Here is a 20,783-nt window from a genome sequence, read left to right on the forward strand (position 1 = left end):
GATTTGGGCTCGCTCATTCTTCACTCAGTCACACAGCTCCCAACAGAAAAGCTTTCATATTATGTATTTTTTTTTAAAATATTCACTGAAACTGATTCTGCAACTTTCAGAAACATAATAAAATCTGCGGATGCTGGAAATCCAAGCAACACAAACAAAATGCAGGAGGAACTCAGCAGGCCAGGCAGCATCTATGGAAAAGAGTAAACAGTCGATGATTCAGGCCAAGACCCTTCAACAGGACTGGAAAGACAGATGAGAATTCAGAGTAAGAAGGTAGGGGGAAGGAAGGAAGAAATACAAGGAGGTAGGTGACAGATGAAACTGGGAGACGGGGGCTGGAGTAAAGAGCTGGGAAGTTGATTGGTGAAAGAGATAAAGGGCTGGATGAAGGGGAATCTGATAGGAGAGGGTAGATGACCATGGAAGAAAAGGAAGGAGGAGCACCAGAGGGATGTAATGGCAGGTAAGGACATAAGGTGAGAGAGGGAAACAAGAATGGGGAACGGTGAAGTGGGTGGGGCAGCTACTGTGAGTTCAAGAAATCAATGCTCATGCCATTAGGTTGGAGGCTACCCAGGAGGAACACAAGGTGTTACTCCTGCAGCTTGACTACGGCCCCATCACAACAGTAGAGGAGGCTGCAGACTGACATGTTGGAGTGGGAATGGAAAGTAGAATTGCAATGGGTGAGTACTGGGATTTCTGTCATTTCAGTCTCCACCTTAAACCTCTGTATCCTGTTGTGACCCCTTCTCTCCTCTGTAAAGTCCTCAGTTCAGAGGAAAACCACCAAAATGCAAGTGGCTGTTGCAGCTGCTCACACGGTTAAACTTATCATCTTGATCAAGCGGCGGGTCACTGTTATAGCCTTATTGCCATAGGGAATAGAACGGGAAAGTGACAATAATAACTCTTCCCACCGTACATTTGGCCATGCACATTAATAGTCAATATTAAAGAACATAAGAATTAAGATTATGAGGCCACAGAGGTAAAACTGTGAACAAAAGAACGCATTAGGAACATTCATATTCCTGATATAATCAGCATAAATCAATAACTGTAATGAGAGATGGCTGTCAACAAAGCTAATGGCACTTTAAACAGGCAAGCTGAGTGTTTCAATCACTAAACAATGCAAATCATGGGAAAGTTCCACTGGCATTCCACTGGAACAAAATTATCTCTTTAGTCTGTAGCCTTAATGAGAAGGGATGTTTTGTGATTTCTCTGCAGTTATTCTAAAAATGTGCAAAGTTGAGATAAAGCTCAATACTCCACAACCGCCACAATTTTGTAGATACTATTTCCTTTGTCTTGGGTGCTTCATATTTTTAGCGGAGAGTATTCTAAGAGGAAATGGGCAAGTTGTTGTCTCTATCAGCATAGAAACAACCTATCTTTTCATTAGGCTTGAGAAGAAATTCACTCCTAAAATTAAGCATTAACTTTAAAGCAATCCCCCAAAATCTTCTTTAAAAACACGACTGAAAACACACACAGTTCCTATTTCAACCTCATACCATAGGAAACTTTGTTTTACAAATTTATAGCAGCTGCACATCTCCATTTTGAAATTACGTACAGTAGACCAAGACAGGCACAATAATGGAATATGTCATTGATCTCATCAGCTAGTGAATTAAGATGAATCAATCCAAATATCAGGAAAAAAACACACAACATTCTGAAACTGAGCAAGTCCTTTAACTATCTAGTAGGGTAGTTTTGCTCAGCTGCTACTATTTAAACAAGGAACAGTCTACCCCCATGCCTTTCAGATCATTGCTGGAGAGACTTCTATCAAGCTTGCCTGAAGAAATCGCTGCCCAATTATCATCAACATATCATCTGCAGCACCAGGGGTTCCAACATATTCGACCAAACTCATTCGTAAGGCCAGTGATGTTGTGGGGATGGAACTGGACTCTCTCACGGTGGTGTCTGAAAAGAGGATGCTGTCTAAGTTCCATGCCATCTTGGTCAATGTCTCCTATCCACTACATAATGTACTGGGTGGGCACAGGAGTACATTCAGCCAGAGACTCATTCCACCAAGATGTAGCACTGAGCATCATAGTAATTTATTCCTGTCTGCGGCCGTCAAACTTTACAACTCCTCCCTTGGAGGGTCAGACACCCTGAGCCAATAGGTTGGTCCTGGACTTATTTCATAATTTACTGGCATAATTTACATATTACTATTTAACTATTTATGATTCTATTACTATTTATGGAGCAACTGCAACGAAAACCAATTTCCCCCAGGATTAATTAATTATGACTATGACTATGACACCTTGACCTTAAGGAGGAATACCTACAGTTTCATCCCTGACTAAATTTTGGGGAAATCTGATCATCTGGTTGTCCTCCTCTTTCCTGCACACAAGCAGAGGGTAAAGAGCAAGGCTCTATACATAAGGACAACAAAGAGGCGCTCGTGGGAGGCAAAGACAGGACTGCTTCGAGTCAGTAGACTAGACCACATTCAACAACTTATCAAAGGATCTGAACGAACACTCAATGGCTGTCACGGACTTTATAAAGTCATTCGTGGACGAGTGTGCTCCCAAAAACTTAAGATCCTTCCCTAATCAGAAGCCCCGGATGAATCAAGAGATCCACAATCTGCTGAAGGCCAGATCACTGGTGTTTAGGTCTGGTGACCAAGTTAAATACAAGCGGTCCAGGTGCGACCTCCAGAAAGCGACCGCACATGCAAAGTGGCAATTCTATACCAAACTTGAATCAAAGAAGGATGCTTGAATACGTGACAAAAAGGTTTCACTCCCAGATGAGCTCAATGCCTTTTATGCTCACTTTGACCAGCAAACCATGGAGGTACCTTCACAAACTCCCACAGCCTCTGAGGACCCTGTGATTTCAATCTGAGGCTGAAGTGAGAGCATCCTTCAGAGGGGTGAAGCCAGAGAAAGCACCTGGCCCAGACAGGGAACTTGGACAAGTACTGAAGACCTGTGCAGAGCAACTGGCTGGAGTACTCACTGATATCTTAAAACTCTCAATTCGCCAGTCTGAGGTACCCATCTACATCAAACAGGCTTCAATTATAGCCATGCCCAAAAGAAACATCCTAGCCTGTCTCAACGACTATCATCCAGTAGCACTTATATCAACTGAAGTGCTGTGAAGAAACATATTAATTCCTGCCTAAGAGGAGACATGGATCCATTCCAATTTGTCACAACAGGTCAACAGCAGATGCTATTTCATTGCCTCTTCACTCAACTCTGGAACATCTGAACAATGAAGATGCGTACATCAGATGCTCTTCATTGACTACAGCTCAACATTCAATACTAACATCTGCTCAAAACTAATCAATAAGCTTCAATACCTAGGCCTTAATTCCCCCTTCTGCAACTGGATCCACTATTTCCTTATTTGCAGACCCCCGTCAGTTTGGATTGGCAACATCTCCACCACAATCACCATCAGCACAGTGCACCACAAGGCTGTGTGATGAGATCCCCGCTTGACTTCCTTTATACTTTGAGTATGGGGCTAAGCACAGCTGCAATGCCATATTTAAGTTTGCTAATGACACCACTGCCGTTAGCCGAATCAAAGGTGGTGAACAATCATCATATAGAAGAGAGACTGAAAATCTGGCTGAATGGTGCCACAAGAATAACTTTTTACTCAATGTCAGCAAGACCAAGGAGCTGATTATTGACTACAAGGGGAGGAAACTGGAGGTCCATGAGCCAGTCCTCATCGGGGGATCAGATGTGAGGAGGGTCAGCAACTTTAAATTCCTTGGTGCTACTACTTCAGAGGATCTGACCTAGGTCCAGCATCTAAGTGCCATTACAAAGGCACTGCAATGCCTCTTTTCTTATAAGTTTGTGAAGATTTGGCACGAGATCTACAACTTTGGCAAACTTCTATAGATGCGTGGAGGACAGTATACTCTCTGGTTGCATCGTGGCCTGGCATGGAAACACCAATGCCAGTGAATAGAAAAGCCTACAAAAAGTAGTGGATACAACCCAATCCAACACGAGTAAGGCTCTCCCACCATTGAGCACACCTACAAAGAGTGCTGTCACAGGAAAGCAGCATCCACCATCAGGGACTCCCTCTATCCAGACCATGTTCTCTTCTCACTGTTGCCATCAGGAAGGTGGTATAGGAAGCTCAGGATTTACACCAGCAGGTTCAGGAACAGTTATTACCACTCAACCATCAGGTTCTTGAACCAGAGAGGATAACTTCATTCAACTTCACCTGCCCCCTTCACTGAAATGTTCCCACAACCTTTGGACTCACTTTCATGGACTCCATCTCGTGTTCCTGATATTTATTGCTTATTTATTTACAAGTTTTTTTTTTCTCTCTGCATTTGCAGTTTGTTGTCTTTTGCGCATTGGTTGTTTGTCTTGCTGTGTCTGGTTTCTCTTGGATTCTATTGTTTCTTGCATTTACTGTGAATAGCCACAAAAAATGAATCTCAGGGTTGTATATGATGACATATATATACTTTGATAATAAATTTATTTGAACTTCATGACTGAGGGATGTCTTTATGGACATAACAAAAGGCAAATAGGCAGTGGTGCAGAGTAAACGAGACAAAATCTGGCAAGTATCCAAATTTGATCAAACTTAAGTTAGCCATGGGAACTTTGACATTCGAATGTAATTGAAAACTTAACACGAATAACTTCTCCATTGATTCTAATGGCAAATAATTTATCCCTAACAATGTCAACATCAGTTTGTTTTTGTTTTGATCCGCAATAAACGCTTATATGATTGAAGAAATTCAGGTGCACAGGGGTGTCTGTTCATTTACTTTGCCTGGTGTAAACAGCAGGCCCTGCAATATTCACCACATAACGCCGCAACATTTTAGAGTAAAACGTGCTCCACTTACGTTTCCAAGTTATCCCCTTCCAGAACTGTCTGCACTGGCAGATATCCCATTCGGGGATGTTTTGCAAAGTACCTCTTTGTTCGGAACTTGTTCTTTAAAACCTTTGCAAAATCTCGGACATCTTCTCCTGAAGTTGTCTGAAATAGAACAGTCAATTAAATTTAGAATTACATTATCTGGCCTTCACCTTCAAATGAGAATCATGGAATGAAACTGAATGACCAGAGTTTAGTAAAGAAGTCAGAGTTAATCCTTTGTATTTTTCCCACTACAGAGTGAATAATGAAGGAGACAACCCTGTCACTGAAGTGATCTATGCTAAGTGTGATGCTGCAGTACATTATTAGGCAGGAGTTATATTCACAACAAATTAAATGTGCCATCATGAGTTGGTTACAATTTTTTGACCATTTATACCAGGAATTGAAGAGGAAAAAACAGGCAGGTGACAAAGAGTAAGCAACAAGAAAAAACAATGCTATTCGAACTAAGTGAGAGCACATATGGGAGGCAGCTGGACATGTTTCTAGTGGAGACACTGCATCAGGATTGAGTGACTGTATCAGGCACAGTCCTGATGCAGAGTCAACACACGAGTGTGGCATGGTAGAGAGACAGAGAGGAGGACATGGTGTAGGAGAGTTGGGTACAAATAAAGGAGAACGAGAGAGCGCGGTCTGAAATAGGAGGTAAACGGAAGGAAGGTCAAGAGACACAGACTGAGGAAAATTACCTAAAATGAGGGCGGGTATAGTGTTGGCTAGGCAGGACAAAAGAAAGGAAGCTTGGATTGAGGGCTTCTAAATATCAGCCATAGGGCAGGGAGAAAGAAACAACAGTGGGCTTAGGAGATGGGGCTGTAAGTGAAAGCGAGGGCAAGGATGGGACAATGTAGTGACGCAGTCCACATTAACTCCTTCAGATTGAGAACAAGGATTTGTGTCACATCATGAGTGGGAGCAGCTCCCAATGAAACTAATTGTGTTTGACCACAGCATTTGCTAATTTTTTTTGATTCCTCCTCTTAAATGGTATACAGTGTGCCTCTCAGAAAACATCAGCTATCAATAAAGCAGCAGGGAATCAATCATATTTCTTTGAAAATATTAATTAACTTCTGTGATATTCATAAATACAATATAATATTCAAAGATAGCTGGAAATAAACCATGTGACACAATTAAATAAAACAAAGCTCAGTTTTTTGAAATAGCACTGGTATTTAAAGGCTATTAATTCCAGAAATACTTAAAATCTTCAACGAAATTAACTGATACTTGTCTTAGTTACTGACACGGAAATGAATGGGAAAGTTCAAGCTGTGGCAGGCTATGGGGATTATGATAGCTTTGTATTGCCTTACTATTACCATGGAGTGTCCATGTCTTTATGTTAATTCTATGCTGCACACAGCTCCAAAAACCCTAATTCTATCAAAATCTGGCACGCATTAGTGTCATCAAACCATTTCTATGAAGGAGAATTTTTGACAAGCTGCACACCAAAACCCACCAGTGACTAGCAGTTAAATGCAGGAGGTCCGAGTGCGGACTGGAAGTGTTGAGTGGTGGACAACTGATGGGAGAGGCCATTCAGCTCAGCTTCAGGTCCTTACTCCAGAAAAGGCCATTCAGCCCACTGAGGCAATGCCAGCTCTCACAGCAATCCCATTTCTTTCCCTGTAACCCTGCAAACGAGCATTCCTGCTCACTTCAATCTCCTCCCATCCTCCTCTTCCAAAGTAAATTAATCTACCAACCTTTGGTAGGTGAAAGAAAAGCACAGCACCCAAAGGAAATTCACTTGGTCAAAAGAATAATGTTACAAACACAAACAGAGCACGCGCTGGCAGAATTGATACAAGGGCAGTGGAACAGTGAGGCAGCTGCAACACTCCCAGTACCATGCTACGACCCCGTATTTTTTTCAAAAACTGCCATGCTCTGTGCCCCTCTGAAGCAACACAGAAAGAACTTCCTCAAAACTCAAGTGGTGCATCTGAACTACAGCTACCAAACACAGCTCATCCTTGTATTTTTAAATTGACGCAGTGCCGATTTTGGGTGTCACAAATGAGGTTGGTAAGCGCAGCGGCAAATACTATGGAAATTATTTTGGACCTACATAGATTAGATACGAGATCTCAAGTGCAAAAATTGGTGGGCAAAAATGCGACAAAATGTATACTGATTTTTACTCCAGTTTGCCTCAATCACTTCTGCTGAACTTGGAATATGCTAAGTGCTCAGGATGTTGATCAAACTCACAATATAAAATAAGTTTGACATTTCTGATTTATTTGTTTTCAACCTCTTGAGCAACCAGCCACGTTTAACTCTAGAGGTTATCAAAAAAGAAATAAAATAGCTGCCACTGGAAATGGCTCCATAATTGAAGAACACTATTCGAATTACATTGAAGGAATGAAAACACAAACTCCATTAATCTTCACACTCTAAAGACTTTCAGCTAAAGTACATCTTCAATTTCGCAAACATTTGCTTTCACACTCCACAGCAATTCATAGGAACAAAAGTAAGGCAGGAAACATGCTCCAATATGTCAAACTCAATATAAAGAAGTCTCAAGTGAAAGGACATTATCTCAAGAATGTTTAAATCTTTTCGTAAGTATTCCCCATTTTATATTTTAAACATGTTGACACAACACATCACAACTCAACTGCATGAAACCAGAAAAGCTATCTACACAGTAAATCACGCTGATCCAACCTTCTTTATCCTAAAAAAGAAATTCTAAGGAATATTTTTCAGTGTAGTCAATTTGCAATGAACATGATGGAAATTTTGTGAATCTGTGGATGAAGGGGAAATACGTGGCTCCAAAATTCATTTTACAAGTGCAATGAGGACTTCATTATAAGAAAATAATTGGATTTTGGTCCTTACATTAGTTCAACAGTTTCTCAATAAAGATGAAAATGACAATAATGGCACACACGGTTAATGGGAGAGGATGATTTTATTTTGTTGTGCTATGCAAATTTTGCCAACCCCATCCAAAGAGGATTTCAAATGGCATTCTCAGATAAAATAATGAACACATTGCAAAAAATCATATTCCTTGTTGCAGTGAAAAAGTTTGGAGACGACAGTGGACTGTCAACCTGGAACAGGTTATTTAAAGCAGAAGAAAAGCTGCAGATGCTAGAAATCCAAGCCGCACACACAAAATACTGGAGGAACTCAGCAGTTTGTTTGAAACCTTTCCCAGCCTTAGCATTTCCTATATATAAATTCATAGCCAATGAAATGCCTTTGAAAACTATTGGCTATTGGACATAATAGCCAACACTTCAAGGGAACAAGGTTACAGCTCTCTGGAAGCCTCAGCACATTAATTAACCTTGATGATTGCACTTTTAAATTCTTTATTAAAAGACTAAAACATTGTCACGGGTTTCACAGAGAATTACCAATTAGGCTGGGTTTAAATTAGCAGAATATCCAGAAAGATAAAGGAAATAAAATATTCTGAAGCCTTTTTCTGAGGTTGCTTTCTATGCTTACAGCTCACCACGTACCGGGGTGCAGTATTCCACCATCGGGTAATGCATTTTATGACCTTTTGCTGTCCGACCAGAAAAAAAGCAGCTTTGGCAGACATCATAATTAAAGTGCTTTAAGCTCCGGTATCTGCATAAAAAGGAACACAAATATTAGAATGCATTTTTTACACTTCTTGAACCCAAATATAATTCACTTGAGATGACAGGCCGGAAGCCTCCCGTTTTGTATTAACTTACTTGCATCAAAGCAGCCGAACACAACTTTGACACACTTAACTGCTTTGGGTAAAATCAGTTCAGCTGGATTAGAGTGTTTTAACTCATTAAGAATTCTATATCTGTCAGTGATCCAGTAGGATCTTTACAATGTTATAGTTGATCACAATACTGACTCTACCTGTTGACAGGATATGCAGGTTCCAGAAAATTGTTCCACAATCGGGCCAGAAAAAAAGCATTAAAACACCAGCATATTCAAGTTTTGCCTAAACTCACACTGCATGACCTTGTCAGGCTCATGTTCCCGCAGTTCATTCCCATACTTTATAACCTTCTTGGACTCCTGATTTGCAATTCAGAGTGCCTCTGAATTTAGGTTTCTTCCCAATCATAGTCTGCCAACCTGACCAATATCTTCGGCACTCCATTCCCCACTGCAGCAGCTGTGCGTCCCACTGAGAAGCCCCACCACAACTGACCGGGGTTTCTTCACCACAACCTCCCAAACCCACCTGGATGGACAACAAAGGCCGATGCAGAAACACCTGTGCCCTTCAGCTCACACACCGCTGTGAGCTGCAAACCCGAAAAGCAATTACAAAGTAATAAATTCTGGACTTGCCAGCAATGCGCATGCCTCCCAAAGGGATGGAAAACTCATCACTTACTGGGCATTGCTTGTTGCCTGCAGCTTCACTGAAAATTTACATGAGGTTCTAGTGGCAATGGTGCTCTCATAGTGGACTCACAGAATTGGAAGAGGCACTCACCAATAATGAATTAGTCCCAGTGGAGTTGTAAAGAGAGTGATGACACACTGGAGGGCTCTGTAGCTTAGGGCAATGATTAGAATTTCAAGAACAAGGAGTCTGTGAGCATTAAGGGAAAAACTGAATATGAACTTGGCATAAGGACAGAATTTAAGACCGGCTTATACACAGTACAGATGAAGCCTGGACGAATCCAGTAAAGGGATGAAGAAAATTAGCATGGTGATTAGTATGGTATGAGGGAGGAACAGAAATGGAAACCAGTGGCAAGATGGAAATATCTATCAGAATAATGACTGGAACTTCGCATCAACAAATATCCACTCAATATAACCAGTCTGATGGACCTAAACATGAGGCAGTCAATAATTTTTTAAACAGAAACCCAGTGGTAACAAGTTGATCATGCTGAGTTCGGCTGGCTTGGTCTTGAATGAAACCACCTGCAGGAATTCAACTTGGATCCTAGCAAGTCAATCTGTTGCTCGAGTTATAATCTGTCTCAAATCTTCCCATTTCTCTTTCCTAAGTCAAGTGAGATTGCTAAATTGTTAACTTGCTAAAATCTTTTGCAGGTGGGATGTTGAAATGCACAGCATGGCAATCTTCAACAGGCTCTTACACTAACAAACTAAATTTAAGTTGGTCATTTTCAAATCTATCCTGGTGAGCCACAGGAAGCAGCAATGCTCCAAACGCCAAGATAGCAATCCAGCTCCCCCGAATCACTTCCTGGAGCCCGTCACAACTCATACCATAATGTACTGGTTGGGCACAGGAGTACATTCAGCCAGAGACTCATTCCACCGAGATGCAACACTGAGCGTCATAGGAAGTCATTCCTGCCTGTGGCCATCAAACTTTACAATTCCTCCCTTGGAGGGTCAGACACCCTGAGCCAATAGGCTGGTCCTGGACCTATTTCCTGGCATAATTTACATATTATTATTTAATTATTTATAGTTTTATATTGCTATGTTTATACTCTATTCTTGGTTGGTGCAACTGTAATGAAACCCAATTTCCCTCGGGATCAATAAAGTATGACTATGACTATGACTACCCACCTGCTGGCACCTCCTCCCTCAACAACCTACACAGTGGGCCACCGCGAGCAACACAATGGTCCACTATCCTTTTCTATTGGATCCCATCTTCTTCAGCCTCATGTCACATCCACCTTTCACCCTCCCAGCTTCTTAAATCATTCCTGCTACCCCTCTCCCACCACACCCACCTGTATCACCTATCACCTGCCAATTCTTGCTGTAGTCCCTTCCTCCCACCTTTTTTGTACTGGCTGTCACCCCTCTTCCTTTCCAGTCCTGATGTAGGACCTCGACCAAAAACGTCGACTGTCTGTTCTCTCCTAGATGCTGCCTGACATGTTGAATTCCTCCACCTCCTTTGCATGTTGACCCAAGCTTGATCTTCAGCTCTGCCATCTGAGGAGTAGTACAGCTTGATGGCCTGCAGGCCTTGAACTGATCTGCAGGATCATCTTCCTGTAACCCATTTTCCACTTGGAGGGCTGGCGCTATCAAATTTCTACCCCACATCTCATCCAAAATGTTCTTATTTTGTGACAAATTCGTCCGGCGATAATATTTTAATACTTGACAGTAGGTCATTTAGAAAATCCTTTCACCTCTTGTTTCTGAGGCAGCAGTCTAGCCGACAGCAGCCTGATCAGTCTTCTTCAAGCTACATCTGTCGAATTCATTTGCATAGAGAAAGGCAGCCACTTGTTCTGCTGACAATTGTATTCCTTAGAGTATTTCTGGGACCAGTTTTACAAACTTTGGTCTCACTATTATTTCAGTTTTCGTTGCCTTTAATCGGCTTTCATGTTTGCTCCAAGTGAATCTTTCTACTTGCACAGGAACACCTGCCCTGTGACTTGGGTCTGAGGTTGCCATAGCCACCCGAAGGTACTGTAAGTTGCCACTTTTGTCCCTCCAGGTGAATGTCATTTATTTTGAAGACGATAATAACAGACAAATGAAACCAGCTGTAATCTCTGCTTCTCCACCAATGGCACATATGGATGTTTGGTGCTTCCTATTCAAAGTTTACTTGCTCTCTGAAGGATTGTATAGACAGTTGTGTAAAAGTGGAAAAAGGACAAAGACTTGTGTTTCCAAAGCCCATATACGAGAGACAGCATAGGCTTGCCTGATGAACTGAGCTGCTTGAAGCTTTGGGTTCAGGGACAACACAAAATCATTTGTGAAGCATAATTTGGTCTGTGGGAACCTGATTACAAGTGCACAACAGTAAATGAAAACACCAATAGACAAGGCCTGAATATCCTACAAATGAGCAACAACATTGTGACTTATCCAGCCTTGTTTGTGCCTCTGCCCCTGCCATTACCTTTGGCCCAAGTGCAAATGAGGAAACTGGTTCGATGAGAAACGTGCCTGATATCATAACATAAAGCCTGGATGTAAGGCAGGCATGCTCCAATTAGTAGTTATTCACTTACTTTCACTACCTATAACACTTACGGCAGAAACCACTGTAGGTGCAGGGAAGCAATGTCATGAAACCAATAGAATCATACAGGAAATCCAGAGTGATATTAGGTTTTGATTATTTCTGTGCTTTATCTTCAAACCGAGTAACTAGAGCGTTGCCTTACCCTGACTTGGATAAAACATCCCCCTCTCTGTTTCTGTGAATATACAAACTATCCACAGCAGAGGCCTACACAAAGCTTAATTATCCCACTTGATTGTTCGATAATTGAAAGCATTTGGAATAATTTCAACTAGACAGCAATTTCAGATCACAAGGGAAGGAAAATGTTAAGTTTGTACCTGAATCCAATGATGGGACATTCTTTACAAATATTGCACTTGGCCTGGTGTTTGGCTGTCTCAGCTGCTGCCACTCTGTGGAGTACGGGCATCCAGACCATCGACTGAGGCTCCAGCCTCATCCAATCCAGGAACAAAGCTGCCTCAATCTCGGGCTTGTTATTGGCCTTGGGAGCAGAAGAGAAAGATATTCAGAGCAATTAAACAGCATGGAAAATTATGCTTGCCCTGTAATTCACCGTTGTACTTTCTTAATTCATCAACAGATAAGAGTTTCCAAACAGCAATAATCCAATCACAAATTTCATCATTATCTAAAGTAATTAACATCTTGCTTTTCCTTTTCTTTCCTTGTGTTTTAATGTAGGGCACAGCGCAAAATGAGCCAACTTAGAGTAAGTCATTAACTCATAAACACAACTCCAATGGCTACTGAAAACATGAACTAAATGAATCAGGTGCACTGATTTCTTTCGGAACTGAGCCGGTATCGAACAGCTTGCCAGAGAAAACTATATTCATCAACATGATTCCACATTGATGCATCTCCTGCATAGGGTCACAACTGGGGATGGAAAAGCCAAAGCTGGGTATGCTGACTGTTTTCCTGACATGAAAATTAGTACCACAGTGATGTTCACTTAATTTATGCATTATTCTAAGAATTGCATTGTGTGTTATACTGAGGATAGCATACGTTTCACTTAAAATAACTGGAAGAACAATCAGTCCTCAAATTGCATTCCTAATCTAAACAGGAACAATTTCATGAGCCACCTCCTAAGTGTTGAATCAACACCAATTTTATTCAACACCAAATCCTTGCGGGCAAATGAACCACATGGCGCAGGGAAATTAGGTAATGTGCTGCAACATTAAATGGAGGACAGCAAATTGGTACCCCTGTTTAAATTGCTCCTTCTACTGAAGTCAGTATTATCTACTTTGAAATTTATTTGCCAATTTATATGCACAAGATGCAAATTTATTGATGTCTTTTCCCTCACTTTAAGCGCTCCTTTCATTAGCCACATCACTGTAAATTATAAAACTTCACATCTTATTCTTGAAGTTAAATTGTTTATGTAAATGATGAACATGGTACCCAGTGCCAAATTATGTGACATAACACTTACCACCCTGTGCAGTTCTAACTCCTAACGTGCAACTAGTAGTCAACCTGCCAAATATTCTATCCCTTGTCCGGACTCCACAAGTTCTGAAACTGGTCATAAATCCTTCAGACGATGCTTTACTGCAGACACTTTGAGAATCCATATTTACTGAGACAGATCTTCCTATGAGATGCCAGCAGGAATGCTGAGGCACCCCAATATTTTGCAGGTTTTGAGTTGTGCTTCAGTTGTAATTTGTTCTACAGGGAATCCCCTGAATAGCACCATGAGACTTCTGAAGCAGTCTGCAGATTTTGCACTGCTCCGGCAGAGAAATCTGCCTGTTGAATGTTGATTTCAATTCAATCAAATTAGCTAAAATAACTTCAACTCTTTAAACAAGAGCTCTTTTAACTAAAAAAAAATATTAATTTATGTTAAGAATCATCTTCCACTGCCCCCCCCCAAATGTCTTCAGTGATCTAAGGATTCATATGGAAAATGTCAATGGCCATTAACAGCTGGAGAATTTGGGGAGAAGGGGCCACTCAATGAGCAGAGCCAGTTACCTGCACCCAAACACCTGCTACACAGCACTCCAAGAAACCCCTGTCCCAGCAGAAAACTGTATCATGAACCAGCAAGGGCAGGCAGAGAGCGATCTATGGGCAGTGGGGGGCCTGCCCTTCGCATTGCCTGAACAGTCTCTTGCTGCAGTTTCTGCCACTTTGAAAAAATAAATTATAGAGGAAAACCAACCACGAGCACCCTCTCTGAAATCCAAGGGAAAATTCCCTTGCTTGGAATTCAAACAGAGAACAGGATGAAATCCCACCTTGAACCAACTGTATGCTTTTTATTGTGGTCTAGATTCCTGTGGAATTATTTGGGCAGAGTAGTAGAGGGGTAATGAATCTGTGGGATCCCATCTGAAGAATTATCGACCTTTTAAAACAAACAGGGTGAAAACACACAGAGAGATCCATTTTATCAGTGCCGACTGCAGATTACAAGTAACTCCTGACAAAAGCCAGAAACCCTGGTTCTATTTGTGCTTTTCTTTTCATGCATGAATTCTGGTGGGCCTTTACATCTTGGGAAACGACTGCCCATTGAGTTGTTTCCAAACCAAACACAAGTACTAAATTATTGGACCTCTACCTCAAATAAAATACTAATAGGCATAATCATCTGAATTTTGAATTTCATCTATCCAGAGCCAGCCATCCCCTGCTCCAACAGGAATTAATCATCTGAGTGGATGACTGAACCACTTTGGTGGTTCTTTGCCTGTTGGAAGGGAAACATTATCCTGTTGTATGGTAGGCGTGCCGAAGGACATGTGAACAAACTAAGCAAAGCACCCGTACATCCTTGGTACCAGTGATCTTTGTCCTGGTTTCTTTACTACAAAATAGAAGACGGCTATTCAGCCTACAAGAGCCTCTGTCGGTCTCCAGCACAGCAATCCCACAAGTCCCATTTCTCTCTGACCCTGCATCATATTCTCACTCACGTACTCAGAAATTTTATTTTCTGATTTGTTCTGCCGCTTGTATACATTAAGGAGTATTTTACTTCAGCCCACCTGGTCTACCTGCACATCAGTTAGAAGTAGCAGAAAACATGAAACCCTGGCCCGTTTCTTACAGAGCCATCTCTCTCGTCTTTGGGAACTATGAGAGAGCAGCGCTAACTGCTTTGGCACCATCATACAATGATTTGAATGGAACAGCGTGAAGATAATCAGTAACTTATTTGCCTTGAGCAAACCAACTATGAAGGTTTTCAAAAAAAAAATTATGCTCTCTCACCTGTTGCTTTTTCCATAAACAGCCACGGGGATTTAGAACTTAGTGAATGCACTTGGTCAGTGAACACAATTTCATGGTAAATGCATTTTATATTTAAGAGGATTTAAATGATTTTTTTTTCTTTACATCATAATACATGTGATAAGCAGCTTATATTTTCCAGCATAGCTTGGACCTCCAAGAAGATGCCACAATTTGTATAATTCCTATCTACCAAAACCATTGACTTAGATACTGCAACCTTACAATATACAGAAAACTGCCTTTTAATGCCCTCACAATAAAAAAGACACACAATATATATTATATATAGTACATAAATTATCTATTGGAATACATAAACTGAACTTGCTATGGACTGGCTCAGACCATAGTAACATTTTAACAGTTGCTGGATAATTAGTCCAATTTGCCGCATCTGCAAACACATCCTCATCTTTTGGTACATTTCTCGCAATCCTGCCCAACTGATTTTTCTTTCCCACCCACTGTCCTATCTGAAATCAGATCTGGGATTAGATCTTGTTACCTGCAGGGCACTGGCAAGTTCAAACTAATGCCTTCCCTATGAAACAATCAGGCAAGTTTTACAGAAACAGTTTGGAGAAAGAAATGGTTAGCATTTCATGTTGATGAAATGGAATTAGCATGGAAAGCTAAACTTTCAACATATTCTATTTTTATTTCCGATTTAGAGCACTTTGAGAAATAAATACTGAATTTTTTTTTCAGTATTTACCCCTGATTCAAAGGGCAAGGACTAAAAAGCTTTTGATAAAGCTCTCTTCTCATCTGTATACTTTATTAACTGAAGTGCCAAGTCAAAACCAAGATTCTAAAGAGGGTGCTGCTCTGAAAGGCCTTTGTGAAAAGTTCATCATTCTTTTCCTGACGTTTATGGTGGAAGGCATTGTTGGGTCATTGGGATCAGAACAAGTCAAAGGTAAATGTCACGCACGTTCTTTTGTTGAGAATGACCCTCCAGACTACACACATCTACTTAAGCATGAGATAGTCTACCAGCACAAAGATTTATTGCTGAGATGTACATTAAACAGCCATGTCTTGACACTGTACTCACAAAAGTACCTCAACGGGTATATTTAGAGACCAAACATGTTTACAAAGTTGCTCACGTAAAAACAAAGAAGTGATTGGATGTGGACATTTACACAAGCAGCAGACTTCAGCACTGGCCTGCAGTCTGCAAAGAGGCACAAAGGAAGAAAAAGGTAAACTTTCAAGACTAAATGCAGCAGGAAAAGGTACACTGCAGCACACTAACTTAATTAAATTTTCTTAGTGAAAGGTGTACACTCTTGACATTTAAAAAAATTATGGTATTCATGTTAGGTTATCCTGCTGTAAGAAAGCAACACACATAAAATGCTGGTGAAATGCAGCAGGCGAGGCAGCATCTATAGAAAGACCTGACGAATGGTCTCGGCCCGAAACGTCGACTGTACTTCTTCCTATGGATGTTGCCTGGCCTGCTGTGTTCCACCAGCATTTTGTGTGTGTTGCTTGAATTTCCAGCATCTGCAGATTTCCTCATGTCTGCTGTAAGAAAGATGCCTTCAATCCGGAAACTGCAGAGGAGATTTTCAAGGACAATACCAAGACTCAAGGGATTGGGATACAAGGTTGAGCAGAATGGGACTTCATTCGCTGAATTTAGGAGACTGAGGACTCCTAAGTCCTCACGTCCTTGTGGAGGTGTATAAAACCATAAGAGGCATAGACAGGGAGAAAAAACTCAGTCCTATTCCCAGACCTGGGTGTCAAGAACAAGGGCAAAGGTTTAACATGTCAGGGGAAACTTTTTCCACATGGAGATGGTACGTATATGGAATGAGCTGCCAGAGGAAATGGTTACGGCAGGTAGAGTAACAACATTTGAACAGGTACCTGAACAGGAAGGTTCAGAGGAATATGGAGCAAATGCTGGCAAATGACACCAACTTAGATAGACTTGTTGGGTCAAAAGGGCCTGTTTCCATGTTTAGTGACCCACTCCAAAATGAATGGCAAATGCACCAACAGAACATTAACTGGTTAATTTTCTCACTGCACATTTGTTAAAGTAGCTCGGGAGTTACAGCTTTAAATTCAGAACGAAGAACAAGATCATTTGATCACACAAGAATCTTTATTTTGTCCAGATATTGGTCTTTATTACCACTTCTTTTGTGTATCGTAACAATCTGGTATTTTACAACTTTCACTAAAACCATTTCACCGTCTTTTGTGCCTCTGAGGACTTGAATAAAATGCTTCTAACAAAAGAACAGGAAAGGAATAAAGGGAACCCTTTGGAATTGCTGAAACTTCAAAAAATATGCAGACGAGAGAGGCATAGAAACCTGAGTGCATCTTAACTGAACACATCAATTATCATTCAATACGCAAGCACCAAAAGATCAAAAAGACATATGCCCTCTGCATGTCTCACTATTTAATAACAAACGTTAAAAGTTGAAGCATACACAAATGTAATATGCAAAAATGAGCACAGAAATCCTGACATTGAAATCAATAGGTCTTTACTCATTTACGAATCAAACAATCTATTGCTCTGAAATTCTTCGTAGCTCTTTGTGCAAGACAAATTTGCTGCCAGCAGCACAGTTCTAAGGTGGCTTTCCTGAATTAGAAAAATTTCTAACCTATCATTTGACAAACCTAATTCATGTTTGTATTTATCAATCATTTGAACTCACTTAAATTTACTCTTCACTTTTTCTAATCTTTATTCTTTCCATTTCTTATGCTTCAGGTCTGAATCATGATCCACATCTCAAACCCTCCATTAGTTCTCCGCGCAAACGTTAGCTGCTCTGTAGGGCATATTTTAATGTGAAGGCTTTATTAAGTTCTCACAGAAGCCAGAGGCACATGTATTATTAAGCCTCTGGGTTTAGTTGGCTGCATGGTTCGGAGGTTCAAGACAGACACAATGACTAAGAGAAACCAGCATGAGCCAGGTGTTTCATCTACCTCTGAGACAGATAAGGTTGAAATATAATTATTATAACATTATATCATGATAATTACAAAACTTCTAAGTCCTCAGAGAATTTTTTTAAATGCCTATCTTCTACTTTTGCACCAAGAAGGGCACTATGTAAAGCTTGCAAATCCATCAATAACCTCGTTCCCGCCCCCACCCCTGCCAAAGAAAACCAGTCAATTGCCCCATTGCCCATGTACTGACTCAGAGTCTTTATTGGCTGTTGATCACCTGTTGAAAAGCTACATTGAAACTGAGGTGCAAGATTTTAATAGAACTTTGTGCCGGCAAAGTTCGGGAACAGACTCAAATGCAGCACAGATGCTAGCAGACAAGTTAGGACAAACTCTCTGTGCTGTAATTCCTCGGTAATTCCATGTAATTTATGCATTACATCTCAATTATCAGTTCACTGAGGGAAAAAGAATCCTGGCAAAAACATCATAAACTTACAAACTGGAAGCAGCTGCGAACACTGGGTTCAATGTTGCTACCTCCAAAGGATGCGACTTCTCCCAGCTGGCGTGGAATCTGAATTGCATCGTGCAGTAGAAGCCCAAGCCTGCGCTGATCACAGAATCCAGTGGGACTCGCCACTTGCTTGAACAGATCTGTAAAGGAGTGACGTTTATATTAGAAGATGAATTATTTCACTAAAAGGAAAGCTCCAAGACACCATCCTGCAGGAATGGAGTTTCAACAAGACAAAATGTTATTCATTCCTCTCTACAGCCACTGAATTTACATTATAGCTCAGCATCTCTTGGATGCCTGGATACAGGATTGAATCCAACTTCAATCCTGGGATGGGTTTCTGGTTAAGCTAATTTTAGAAATTCCGGTCAATTGAAACAATTGGAGAACTACCAATTGATTCTATTTCATTGCTCCCAACGGAATGAAATAATATACATTCATGGCCTTTGACAATTCCAATAATATCTGATTTCAGAGACAAATCTGATAGTCAAATTCTTAAGCAAAAAGGTGCCACAAACAGCTGATTTACAGCTATTAATGTTGCTGCACAACATGTATTTATTGGCCAGAACACCAGAGATATTCCCTGCTCCTCCTCAAATGTGCCAGGGTTCTTTTACCTCTGCAAGACAGGGACTTTGCTTATCATCAGGAGGTTGGTATTGTCAAAAATGCTACAATCACTCAGCGCTGATCCTTAATGACAAATAAGTTCTCTGGTACAGAGGCACAGAGGCTGATGATGAGATATGCTGATATTAAAATGTAGGAAGAATTAAGTTATGCTCAGAATCTCTTCACAGTATAGGCTTATTATTTTGCTAACATTACTTTGTTGAACAGTCTATCTGGTATTGCTTATCATGCACCTGAGGGAACCCCAGGGTTCAGTGATGGCACTTTATTATTATATGGACATGAATATACTGTACATGGAATGATTAGCAAGTTTGTTGACGATACCAAATTAGGGACATTGTTGACAGTGAAGCGGGTCACAATGAATGACAAACAGACCTTGATTGGTGAGGGAGATAGGATGAGGAACAGCAAATAGTTTTCTGCTCAGATACATGTGAAGTGAGGCATTTCAGACATCGAAATGAAGTTGCAACTGATACAGTGAATGACAAGGCACTGATGAGTGTTGTGGAAACGAGGAACAAGTTCATAGTTCGCTGAAAGTTGACAAGGCTGATGAAGGCATTTAGCATGCTGGCTTTTAGCAGTCAAGGCATCAAATTTAGGAGTAGGGATAACGTGCTGCAGTACCAGTGAGGCTGCACTTGTGTTACAAACACAAGAAATTCTACAGATGCTGGAAATTCAGAGCAACACAAACACGCAGGGGTTCCCAACCGTTTTTATGCCATGGACCCCTGCTGCTGATCAATGGGTCACTGGACCCCAAGTTGGGAACCCCTGTGGAACTCAGAATCATGTTGCTGCCTGACCTGCAGTGTTCCTCCCAGCACCTGGACCGTCGTGTACAGTTCTAGTCACCCTGCTATAAGAAAGACAGTGTCACGCTAAAGAGGATGCAGAGGAAATTTACAAGAATGCTTTATCGGCTAGAGGGCTTGATTTAGAGTGACAAGTTAGCTACACTGGATCTTTATTTCCTGGAGCATAGGAGAATGAGGGGTCACTTCACAGAAGTTCATAAAATCTAAGTGGTATGGAATAGTTGGATGCTTGTAGTCATTTCCCCAGGGTTTAGGGGTCCAAAACAAGAAGCACAGCTGCAAGATAGGAGATATTTAAGAGCCGTGATAGGTAATTTTGTTACACAGAACAGAATGAGTATCTGGGATGAACTGCCAGAAGAAGTGGTCGAGGTGGGTACAACTGCAATTTTTAAGAGGCATTTAGATAGGTACCTGGAGAGGTACGGGCCAACGGTGGGCATCTGGGATTAGCAAGGAGGATGCTGTAGTCGGTGTAGAGCTGTTGGGTTGAAAGGCCTGTTTCCATGCTGTAGTTCTTTACAACATACTAAATCTCCACAAAATCCTACAGAATTAGAGCTTCTTCATGATTGCATGAATGTGCCGGGCCCAAGATAGATCCTCTGAGATGCCGACCCTCAGCAACCTGAAGTTGCTCACCCTTTCCACC

The 20,783-nt window shown here is 41.1% G+C and overlaps 1 protein-coding gene across 13 annotated transcripts in view; it reads right to left on the minus strand.

Annotated features, from left to right (window-relative positions):
* dmd (dystrophin) overlaps positions 1-20,783 on the minus strand; it is a 1,998,855-nt gene that overhangs the window by 61,224 nt on the left and 1,916,848 nt on the right. For all 13 annotated transcript variants that reach the window (XM_063050913.1, XM_063050911.1, XM_063050907.1 and 10 more), the window contains 4 exons: positions 18,639-18,796; positions 12,247-12,413; positions 8,451-8,562; positions 4,907-5,043 (listed from right to left, as the gene is read on the minus strand). In XM_063050913.1, coding sequence (XP_062906983.1) covers positions 4,907-5,043; positions 8,451-8,562; positions 12,247-12,413; positions 18,639-18,796 — 574 coding nt within the window. The remainder of the gene's footprint in view (positions 1-4,906; positions 5,044-8,450; positions 8,563-12,246; positions 12,414-18,638; positions 18,797-20,783) is intronic.

Source organism: Mobula hypostoma, chromosome 6, assembly GCF_963921235.1.
Source record: "Mobula hypostoma chromosome 6, sMobHyp1.1, whole genome shotgun sequence".
Taxonomy (NCBI): domain Eukaryota; kingdom Metazoa; phylum Chordata; class Chondrichthyes; order Myliobatiformes; family Myliobatidae; genus Mobula; species Mobula hypostoma.